The sequence below is a fragment of the Glycine soja genome, chromosome 15 (assembly GCF_004193775.1).
Source record: "Glycine soja cultivar W05 chromosome 15, ASM419377v2, whole genome shotgun sequence".
NCBI lineage: Eukaryota > Viridiplantae > Streptophyta > Magnoliopsida > Fabales > Fabaceae > Glycine > Glycine soja.
This window is the reverse complement of record NC_041016.1, coordinates 9,974,120-9,985,399: the sequence shown is the minus strand read 5'-3', so window position 1 is coordinate 9,985,399 and position 11,280 is coordinate 9,974,120. Positions and strand designations below refer to the sequence as shown.

At 34.1% G+C, this 11,280-nt stretch overlaps 2 protein-coding genes across 5 annotated transcripts; one reads left to right on the top strand and one right to left on the bottom strand.

The window, feature by feature from the left end:
* Positions 1–865: 865 nt before the first annotated feature.
* LOC114388173 lies at positions 866–7,795 on the top strand. Of its 3 annotated transcripts, none has more exons than XM_028348507.1 (8): positions 866–1,313; positions 2,092–2,913; positions 3,812–4,000; positions 4,084–4,175; positions 4,700–4,759; positions 4,848–4,917; positions 6,530–6,733; positions 6,866–7,795. In XM_028348507.1, the coding sequence occupies exons 2-8, from the start codon at positions 2,248–2,250 to the stop codon at positions 7,250–7,252; spliced, it is 1,668 nt and encodes a 555-aa protein (XP_028204308.1). In that variant the 5' UTR covers positions 866–1,313; positions 2,092–2,247; the 3' UTR covers positions 7,253–7,795. The 3 variants fall into 3 exon arrangements, with proteins under 3 accessions (XP_028204308.1, XP_028204306.1, XP_028204307.1); XM_028348505.1 differs by having other exon boundaries at positions 2,073–2,913; XM_028348506.1 differs by lacking the exon at positions 866–1,313 and adding an exon at positions 1,360–1,510 and having other exon boundaries at positions 2,073–2,913.
* Positions 7,796–8,489: 694 nt separating this feature from the next.
* On the bottom strand, positions 8,490–11,100 carry LOC114386637 (coatomer subunit zeta-2-like). 2 transcript variants are annotated; one of them, XM_028346672.1, is made up of 6 exons: positions 10,985–11,100; positions 10,427–10,586; positions 10,092–10,236; positions 9,904–9,981; positions 8,955–9,039; positions 8,490–8,851 (listed from the first exon to the last, which is right to left on the bottom strand). In XM_028346672.1, the coding sequence occupies exons 1-6, from the start codon at positions 10,991–10,993 to the stop codon at positions 8,792–8,794; spliced, it is 537 nt and encodes a 178-aa protein (XP_028202473.1). In that variant the 5' UTR covers positions 10,994–11,100; the 3' UTR covers positions 8,490–8,791. The 2 variants fall into 2 exon arrangements, with proteins under 2 accessions (XP_028202473.1, XP_028202472.1); XM_028346671.1 differs by having other exon boundaries at positions 10,092–10,239; positions 10,985–11,099.
* Between the last annotated feature and the right edge of the window lie 180 nt (positions 11,101–11,280).

Here is an 11,280-nt window from a genome sequence, read left to right as displayed (position 1 = left end):
GCGCTCAATTGTGCTGTGATATACACATTAGAAAGTTCTCCTGAACAATCATGCACGAACAATCATGCACTAAACCTGATTGTAGGGGGTGAGCATCGGTTGGATTCAGCTAAAACATTCAGAATTAACAAATCAAACAAGTAATAATTTAACGACATCATGCATCATTCATTGGGTTGTGGTAGCATCGGGTGCGTATGTGGGTTAATATTTAAGTCCATGTCGGCGGTAGAGTTTGACAATGTTTTTCAACTAAAAAAACACTTTTGATAACTCATCAGTTAGTTACATTGCAAAAATTTCAGTGGTTATTGGCCTCCCGTTCAAAAACTATAACAAAGCATTTCTATAATTTCATTTTAAAGCAATGACATCTTAATGCGTGTTCGTTGTGTTTTTGAATGTGCATTTGCACGACACTGCTCTGGTTCTCTATATTTGATAAATATAAATTTGATTTTTTAAATCGAAAAAAGTGCTTTAAAGCATAAAAATTAAGTATGAAGTTTTAATTTTTGTAATATATAATTAATAAAATTATGATTACAATATTCTTTTATTGCTTACTCATCAGCACATAATGCTTTTCTGATTTAACAAACATTTTTAAAATTGTTAAAACATAAATATTAATATTTTTTGTATTTAATATAGTAAATTGGATAATATTGACAATGCTCAAGTAAATAAAACATAAAGTAATAAATTGGATACAACTACAAGTCTACAACTAACTTCACTAGGTTGAAAATATATGCGGTCATTGTAGAAACAAAAAAGAATAGGTAGAGTGTTCAGTTTCTGACTTTATGTCCCTCTCTCAGCATAGAATAGACAAATGAAGTCCGACTAAATTAAATGCATCCAATCAAGTGACTTTGGACATGAAACCTCAAAAAAGTTAAAAAAAAAACAAAGGAAGAAGAATAGATGCTCCAATTCAAATGATCTGCTTATAATTGGTATAATTGGTTGGAGAGTCGTAAATTATTGTAAATTTTCTGAAATTATCTTCGATTCCTCCTATTAAAAAAAAAAAAAAGAATAGATGCTTGAGCACTTAACAAGTTAAATTAGAGTCAAATAAAGCAACAAAGTGCTTCGATTGATTCTATAACGTGAAAATAACGAATTTATGAGTAGTAGTAGATAGTGTAGTGTGTTTGTTTATATATCGCAATTCGCACATCATTGTCAGGGTATCGATTCGCTCGGGTTGTGCGCGGGCTGCGTGTTTTTTCTTTTATTAATTTATTAATATAAGGATTGGATTTGGGATTGAAGTTGAAAGACACCACTCTCCTCTGCCTCTGGTAATTTCCTTTTTATTCCTCAAATTGTTTCTTATTTACGGTTTCCTTGTTCAGTTTCTTTGGTTGTTATATACATAAAATTTTATTTGTTGTTTGAGTTTTGATTTGAACTATATTTTTTTTCCAATGCTTAAGCACGGTTGGTTTCACAATGCAAATGATTACTAAGTATTCAATTCTTTTAGGATCGGTGAATGGTAATGATATCAATGTCCGAGTCTTCTGAAATCTGAATTAATAGAATTTAGTTGTGGTCTTTATGATATTAATAAACCTGCTATGCGCTTTTATATATGCACCTTAGATATACATGCTGCTGAATTGAATTCTAACTTGGAAAGTATCCGAGTGATAACTGACATCTTGCATCGTTACAATTATGCTTATTGTTGAGTTCTTAGAGCCATTAGGAACACTGGAAAAAAAAACCCAGTGAGCCAACCTCATTTGAAGGCTTGTTATAATTATTCATCACCCAAACTTGTTTTCTCTTTTAAACAAGAAAATAGATTGCATGACAGGTTTATTGCTTTTGATGCGGTTTGATGATTGATTGGTTAGATTTAGACCATTATTGAAAGACTTTCTTTCATAATCTCTTACTTTAACTAACTACCACAGCAAAATGAATGAACAGTGAGGTTTAAATTATTTTCATTCACCTTTTCTGCCTTTTTTTTTTTTTAATCTTTTTTATTTCAGTAAGAATATCTGTACTGTCCTATTGTAAGATTAATACCTTTTCCCTTCAAATTGTAGCATTGATTTGTGATAACAGATAAGTCAGGGAAGGTTGATGTTGATTGTCAAATCGTGTCCTGAAATCCGTAGTTTTTCAAATGCCATAGCAGTGTAGCTTTCCTCATATAAGAGTGGCTTTTCTGGTGAAGAGCTAACTTAAAAGCCCTATGTTGGCTTCATTAAGAGCAGAAAAATGAGTGATACAGAAGGTAAATCACATTCCTCGGGAATCACGAGGAAACTAGATAGCCATAAAACTTATCACGGTAGAGATCCCAATCACGGAAATAACCTTTGGAAAGATGGACTTATTTGTGCTTTTGAATACATTAAAGGACAAAACAGATCGGTTAAATCGAGCTCCTCATCAAAGATCACAGACAGACTACATGTTAATGGCCAACATTCAAAGATGCATGTCCCTTCAGATGACAAAAAGAAGCTCTCAGATCCTTCATCTGTAAATGTCTCAAGGGACAGTTTGTTTGGTGGCTCAGATGACGACAAGGAGGGCCAGGCCCATAAGGCTGGGCAATCTAAAAAGTATGAGGGAGGTCATTGGGTACCAATTGGATGGGCAAGAATTTCAGAACTTGTCCAAGCAGTTCAGGTTGATGCTGACTGGTCTTCTCATCAATTGGAATTTGAGGATTCTGAAGATGATTTTACAGTAGCAGATTTGGCAGCTCCTTATTGGGAGCATCCGGCTGGGCCTATATGGTGGTGCCATGTTTTTGCAGGTCACCCCACTGTTGAGGCTTGGCTCAGCAATGCTCAATGGCTACACCCTGCTGTTAGTTTAGCCTTGAGAGACGAAAGTAGGCTTATAAGTGAGCGAATGAAACACCTTCTCTATGAGGTACGTTGCATTTTAAACTATTGTTATTGTCAGTCTTAAGTCTTAACAAATATTATCATTTGGCAATCTAGATTTGGATATATGTTTGCTAAAACACATTTACATGCACCACATCAAGCATACATATGAGAGTGTGTGTATATGCAATAAGATTTTAAATTAAAATTTTCAATTGTATTATGTTTTTGTTGATGGCATAAATGCTTGTAGGATTGTGGCTTCTTTGTGATGTATTCACCCTGATGATAAGCAACTAAAAAAGCAAGTGACTTTTTGGATTTTTCTTCTCTTCCTTAGTTTGCTGGTCTTAAGAGAAAAACATCTATAGGTTTGGAATTTAACAGATTTGGATTCGAGTTTTCTAGGATAAATTAAGCGTGGAAGGAAAACCAATGGAAATTGGATTTCAGTTGATGGGTTTTAGTACAAACTAGAACAAAGTCCGTGTGGGCAGCACAACAGAGACCAACAAATCTCAAGTTGTTGTCGTTAGTTTTTCAGGAAAATCATTAAGAAATCATTGAGTGGGAAAACACAGCATCAAGAGCTTGACACCTAGCACTAAGTTGGATAATTTTAATATAGCAAGAAACTTTTCGGGATGTGATATGGTGATTTTTTGAGGAGAAAAATAAATTAAGAAGACAAAAAAAATATGAGAAAAATACAAAAATAAACCTAGGATTCCTTAGGAATTAAACCTTGGGCTTGTTTGAGTTAGTGCCACACAACCAGTAGATAGCAGTTCATCTGAAAGAAAGCAATACAGCTATTTAAGTAGACATCCAATGACTTGTACCGCCTCCCAAAGAAAAGAAAACCTTCAATGACATACCCCACAATGAATTTTCCTCAGAAACCAATCTAACTCGATATTGATTGGACTTCTTACTTGTAGGTCCCAGTCAGAGTTGCAGGAGGGCTGTTATTTGAGCTCTTGGGACAATCCGCAGGTGATCCTCTTGTTGAAGAAGATGACATTCCAATTGTTCTTAGGTCTTGGCAATCTCAAAACTTCCTTGTAACTGTAATGCATATAAAAGGATCAGTATCAAGGATAAATGTTCTGGGTATAACAGAAGTTCAGGTTGTTCTGTCTCTCTGGCCTCAAGTTACACAATAATATTCTTTTAGAGAGATGTAATTCATTCAGTGCTTCACTATGGTTAGGAGCTTCTTTCTGCTGGAGGGTATAATATGCCGAGAACAGTGCATGAAGTTATAGCACTACTTGCTTGTCGTCTCTCACGGTGGGATGATAGGTAATGACAGCATTTTCCTTCATATTTGATGCTGGTAATAGTTAATTTTGGAAAAGAAATAGTCAAAAGTAGGTTAGGTCTTGCTTCTAGTTATATAACTTCAGAATTTAGATGTCTGAGGGTGAGTTAAGTTTGTAAATATTAAGACATTGCATGTTCTGAAAGAAAAAGCTATCAAGCATATGAAAAATATGATTGACTTTGTTGCTAGAAAATGAAAGGAATATATTTTGTCTATCACTTCTATCTCTGTTATGCACGAAAGACAGGAAAAATGTGGATTGTCAGGTTAGGTTTTGTTAAGTTCTGCTGTTAAATTTTATATTTTAGATTTATTGACTTTTACCACCTCGTACTAGATTATATGGGCATGTTGTTTCCTTAGGAGTGTCCAGTAGATAAGTAGCTTGCGAAGATGGCCAATGTACCTCATGCTTGCAGATCTTTGTACACTTTCTTTTTCAACTGCATTTTATGTAAACTTCAAGTCATGTTCGGATTGACATTTTTATTTAATTTGTCAGGTTATTCCGTAAATCTATATTTGGGGCGGCAGATGAGATTGAATTGAAGTTTATGAACAGGTTCTTAAATGTGCAATCTGTGTAACTTCAAGTCATTCCAGTTTTATAAATTGTCTTGCACTAAGTTGACAGTTTTCCCTTTTATTAGGAGAAACCATGAAGATTTGAATCTTTTCATCTTAATCTTAAATCAAGAAATCAGAAAGTTATCAACACAGGTATATTCATTCTTGCTAAGCAGAAGATATATCTTCAGACAACTTCATGATTTTTTGATTTGGATAGAAATGTGATTATTTTAACTCAGTAATAGGGGTTAAAATGAGGGTTGAGGTTTTCAAATGGTTGGATGTTTGCAGTTTACAGGTTGATCTTTCCGTTGCAGGTTAAGTAGTGCTTGTAACCTATAAAATTATACTTGATATTAGATTATGTAGAGTATACTGGATCTGTATGTCTAAACTAGACGACACTAGGGTATATTTATACTGGTGAATATCGATTACAGCAATAACTGCAAGTACTTATCTCCTGAAAGTTCCGCAATTGGAGAAATAATTTACTTTATCATATATATTAGTACCTAGGTTTTCTATTTTTCTAACAAGGACAATGTTAACAAGTGCTCTTATAGCACTGGTTAAGGAATTAAAAGTTAAAACTCTTCACGGAAACATGTTCCCAACACTCTCCCCCCATGATGATTTCAATGCAATCTCACCGTGATTTCTTGCAAAAACTTTCTATTAATTGATTTCTTGACCAATGCTCGGCACTCATTAGCAGAGTCAGGACCTTTCTAAGAATTATTTTGGAAGAGATTAGGAATCATTTTAGACATTTGAATTTAGTTTTGTCGTTACATCTCTTATATAAAGTGAGCAAGGGAAAGAGAGATGTGAGTTGCAGATCTGTTTGCTGTAGTTGTTAGTAAACTAAATTTTAATTTCCAGAGATGTGCATGTGCAGCTGGTCTAAAGTTATCAAGCTTCAAAAGGCTGGAAATGAACCAAACAAGCTTGAGAGTAGTGTGAAACTTGCCTTGTTAATTAGCCAAATGAACTTAATTCATAGACCAATTAAGCTGAACTCAGGACAAATACTGCTATACTCTTTTGGTTCATGAACTCTCTCTCACACACACTTTGTATATATAGTATTTCATATTTACGATAGTATAATTGATTAGTTAGTTGAATTGAGTCAAGTTTATGAGCTATGGCTTTTGTTCATTTGGTTCATATTGTCTCATTTTTTATGTAATTCAAACTGATAAACTGAGCCAAAGTATTAGAGAAGTTGATTTGAGCCAAATTTGAGCTAAAAAAATGGTTCATATCATACTCAAGTTTAGTTTCATGTGGAACTATTTCTTATATAGCCAAGCTGAACTGAGCCCTTTTCAAACCCGAGCCCACTTGTCTCTGAACTTCATGTAAAACAACTAACATAATACAAACATATGATTTCTTTTAGTTGTCAACAATGTCAATGAAATTTAATAGTGCTTTTTGTTCTACAAACATGGAAAGATACATTTTAATAATAGTGACATTCCATAACATATTTATTTGTGTAATTTTAATCTTTCACTTTTGAAAATAGCTTCGAAAAGCACAAGCAATACCGAAGTGAACCAAATTCTCCACCTTAGATTGATTTTATTTGTGTAATTTTAATCTTTCACTTTTGAAAATAGCTTCGAAAAGCACAAGCAATACCAAAGTGAACCAAATTCTCCACCTTAGATTGATTTTATTTTTTTAATGACAATTCATACTGGCCAAATCCATTATACAGTAGCTTCTTACTACTCTTGCTTCATTGCAGGTTATCAGAGTGAAGTGGTCACTCCATGCAAGAGATGAGATTGTCTTTGAGCTTCTCCAGCATCTAAAAGGAAATGGAGCAAGAACCTTGTTAGAGGGAATAAAAAAGAGCACAAGAGAAATGATTGAGGAGCAAGAAGCTGTTCGTGGCCGCCTGTTTACCATTCAAGATGTTATGCAAAGCACTGTTCGAGCTTGGTTGCAGGTATCAATACTTCAGGACTTTCTTTAGAATGCTTTTTTCTTTTTTACTTTCAGACAGTAGCTAGAACAACTTTATATTGCTCACCCTAGATCAACATGATAATTGTCTTGAATCCGCTGAATCTCTATCCAGGATAGAAGCCTTCGAGTAACCCATAATTTAGCTGTATTTGGTGGTGTTGGCGTTGTCCTCACCATCATTACTGGGTTATTTGGGATCAACGTTGATGGGATACCTGGGGCAGAACAGACACCTTATGCATTTGGTGTTTTCACGGCCATCCTCGTCGTTCTGGGAGTAGTGCTGATAGCAGTTGGCATGGTTTACCTTGGGCTGAAAAACCCCGTTGTTGAGGAACAGGTTGAAGTAAGGAAACTTGAGCTGCAAGAATTGGTGAAGATGTTTCAGCATGAAGCAGAAACTCATGCTCAAATGCGGAAAAATATTTCTCCCAAGAACTTACCTCCTACTGCTGGTGATGCTTTCCGTAGTGATGCGGATTATCTTGTAATACAGTAGAAATACTATCATACTAATACTTTAATTGTCCAAGGATGCTTTAACATCAATTACTTTTGGTGTTAACTGTTGTTCCAAGTCTGAAGTTAAAAGCATGAATTGAAAAAGCATTTCTCTTTGCTTATTCATGAACTTTGGTGAATGTGGATTGTGGAGGAACTCACAACCGTGGTTGGATGGATGGGGGACGTCAGTGATGATAAGCTCATACTTTCTTTTGGACATTCGTAGGCCTCAGTCTCTAACAAAGCCGAAATTCTTCTAGGCTTTGCTCTATACAAGTTCTTCATTGAATAAATTAGAAGTTTTATATGAAATGAATATTTGTATGCCTCGTATGCAAATTGTTCATTTAGCTGAATATTTGTATGCCTTGTATGCAATTGTTCATTTAGCTGAATTTATAAACGTCATGTCAACTTAGTGTATATAGAAGATTTTTTTTTTTTTTTTTTTTTGTAATAACAAAGTGAAAGATGTGATACTACTCATACTGTGATACTACTCATACTAGTGAGACTTTAGACATTCTAGTTCTACTAAGGATTTGTATCGTTTTGCTGCCTTTGTTTTTTTAGTAAAATAAGATTACCTTAGCTTAACATTTGTTGTTCAGTGTAGTAAAGGCATTAAATGGTTTTTTTTTTTTTTTTGAGATATAACCATTTTGAATTATGAGAATATACTCTCTAATAACTCGTAAAGGCATTAAATGGTAAATGGTATTTTTTTTTAGATATAACCATTTTGAATTATGAGAATTACTAAAAATATACTCTCTAATAACACCTCATTAAAATTTATTAAAAACTACACAATCAGAAGAAAAAGTCATTAAATACCAAGAAACCTTAAAAAAAAAAAATTCAATAAATTTTTTTAGTAGTATGTTGCTAACATTTCTTTATAAATATAACTTCCGATAGCTTTTAAATTGAAATAATATTTTTGGTAGGTGAATTGAAATAATAATTTGATTTCTAATTTACATAAAAATAAATAAAAAATCCTTGCCAGTATTTTTTACAAACTTTATTGAGAAATTACATGAAAAAGCTTATATGGAAATTCAGGTCAATAAATTGATTTCAACTCATTATGTTGTTTAATGCATTTTATTTCTCTTCTATACATAATTATAAAAGTTTATTCAAGTGACTGACGATGATTTGGATAGTTCCGTTCATTAATTTAAACTTACATAGAGGGAGAGTTGTATGCTTGCAAAACTCAAAGATGGGGGGGGTAACATAAGAGTTTAGAATTAGTATGCACTAAAATTGATTCCTATGAAATTTTTGGAACATACGGAATATGCCACCATCCTGAAATTTAATAGGTAACTAAAATAACAAATCGCCAGAAGAAAAGTACTGCTAGAATAGCCTGTATTAGCATGTCAATATTAACTTTCACTACGCAAGTAACATCAACATCCAGGTTCGACTTCTCGAGAATGCAATGAGGTTCTTTCTTATAAACGTTTATAGGAAAAACCTAAAGACAAGTTTCCTCCGTCATTGTGAAATGCCATATGAATCATTTAAGAAGGGACCTTGCAAGATGTTCCCTGGCTGTGGCCAATGCTTGACTTAGTGTCTGCAACAGGAATAAATACAGTTATTCCTCAAATAAGTGAATTTATTGTCGATTTTCTTTTTTGGTATTAAAGTGAAGCGTATTAGTGAAGGATGTACTATACCTGTTCGGACAAAGGAGCTCCAGAATCTATACTATTACTAGCAACTTTCCCAGCTATAACATTTGGATCAGTTTCAAGTATGATACTGCACAAAATATGAAGACATGAAGTTTATGTGAAACCGGCGTGGAGTCAAGACAAAGGTAGATAAGATGCAAGAAGAAAAGGAGTAAGTGTTGAGGTGATAATGAGGGAGAAGGCATACAAAAGGAGGAAGATCAGAGGGGTATGCCTTTCCTAGATAAATGTGATTTATGGTATAATTCTACTGACATTCCAGTACTATGGGATCTATAACTACTGAAATCACAGGCAGCTACAGCAACAAGGTACAATAACATTTAAGGATTAGCAACTCAATTAATTGCATCCAAGATTTAAGTCGTGCCTTTTAAGATTAAGCCATGATTTCTGAAACAGTATGTGCCATGTGGTTGGCTTAACAATGAAAAGAACTGAAAAAATAGATGTCATCGTGTGAAAAACTCAGCAGAAACATCATATGTATTCAAATTCTACTCTGGCTGTACACACTGAAAAGGACTTGTGTTGTTGTGCAAGCGACATTTGTTACATCTCATTGATCACAACAGATAAGGGCAATGGAACAGAATTACCCCTGAACTATCAAAAACTGATGTAAGCCCATTAGTTACTTGAGCATTTGAGTGTTTATAGAATTCAAGAGTATCATAAACTTAGAAAGCTCCAAACTCTGGTATTCAAGTACCTTCCTAGCAGAATAACGGTTCAGAGAAGGATTTTGTTTTTATGACAAAAAGTTGTACAATTCCAATAATTTAACTGCAGAAAAGAGTTGATCTCTGATATATCAAATAGCTGCTACAATTTGTATTGGAGGAAGAGGGAAGTGCATGAGAAGATTTAGAGAAGCAAACAAACACACAACTGAAGGAGATAAATTTCATATGAATAGCATATAGCATACCCGCCATCAACAATTTCATCAATGCACAATAGAATGAGATCCAAGTTCTCTAGTGCTTCCTTCTTGTCTACATTGCCTCTGGAGGGGAAAAGGCAGTAAAATCATCAAGGACTACTGTGTTAATAGTGATAGATTGAAAACACCCTTGAACACGAAACATAGATAAATTGTTAATATAAGATTACAACCTGAGCAGAAGGCCCACAGAATCAAAAAATGCCTGCAGAACTGTGGCTAAGATAAGCTCATTTTCATAATCACCACCGGTAACAAAGAAGTGAAGATCTTGGACAAACTTGTAAAGAACAATGTTATTCTCAAACATTGCTATTTCTGCTGTAAAATGAAAAAACCCAAGGAGGCAATAAAAATGAAGTCAACACTCAACATGTTTACAAAATGGGGTCATATACAAATCAGTGATCAGCAATCTATCACAATCACAGACAGAATTTGACCAAACACATCATGAATTATGGCATGGTCAATTGATTATTGACCATATCACAGAAGTTTTACACACCTTCCGTGCGGGCATTGGTTTTCTGAGTCTTGTTGAATACAACTTTCTCAAAATTTTCCTTGGCACTATTTGTCGGCCAGTCTTCAGAGAAGTATTTGACCGCAACACGTTTCCCATCGGAATCCAAAAGAAGGACATTCTTTACAGAAGGGCATGTCTCCTAAGAAAAACACAGGCCACAGGGTACAGGATCAGAACATTCCTTAATTAAAGGCACCTCATGAAGACGTTTCAAAATCTCAGCAAGTCAACTAGCTTCAAAATTATTCCAATTCCATAGAACTAACTACATTCAAATAATAACACCAACAGAGTTCGATTGCAACCTAGTGTTAGATCGGAACAGATAAATAGTTTCACGAATTGGATGATAAAATTCAATTATGAATGCAATGTAATGAAGGGAACACATGCATGCACAAAAAATCATGGATTAGGTATGATATATGATTCTGATCGGAATAATACGCAGAAAAAGAAATGGGGAAAAACAGATCTGGGTTGGTGCGAAGTGAGTTGAAGTACATAATAAGAGGAGAAAGAGAGAAAGAGACTTACATGAGACATGGTAGCGGAACAAAGACAAGCCTCTCACTCAACCAAAATTTTCAACTTCTGTCAACTCAAGCATCCCTTGACTTGAGAATTCGGTTCTATTTTTATTTATTATTTTGTTTTTACCATAGTATTGGTACTAATTATTGTCATAAAATTAAAATTTAAAATTTTAAATCATTTAATTAAGGGACATAAATCACTATAAATTATATTGTTGGTTTGTTATTATTTTTTTTAACTGTTGACTCCAGTGAGAAGAGTTATGTGATTTATATTATAGGAACATCAAGTATTTT

What these genes read in the sequence shown, in the direction of transcription:
- LOC114388173 (XM_028348507.1), top strand. Translation starts at nt 2,248, where the DNA reads ATGAGTGATACAGAAGGTAAATCACATTCCTCGGGAATCACGAGGAAA. An exon ending in CTCTCACGGTGGGATGATAG is followed by an intron (nt 4,176 to 4,699) that starts GTAATGACAGCA and finishes TTAATTTGTCAG; the next exon opens with GTTATTCCGTAAATCTATAT. An exon ending in CTGTTCGAGCTTGGTTGCAG is followed by an intron (nt 6,734 to 6,865) that starts GTATCAATACTT and finishes ATCTCTATCCAG; the next exon opens with GATAGAAGCCTTCGAGTAAC.
- LOC114386637 (XM_028346671.1), bottom strand. An exon ending in TCTGTGGGCCTTCTGCTCAG is followed by an intron (nt 9,982 to 10,091) that starts GTTGTAATCTTA and finishes TTTCCCCTCCAG; the next exon opens with AGGCAATGTAGACAAGAAGG. An exon ending in GAGCTCCTTTGTCCGAACAG is followed by an intron (nt 8,852 to 8,954) that starts GTATAGTACATC and finishes TTCCTGTTGCAG; the next exon opens with ACACTAAGTCAAGCATTGGC.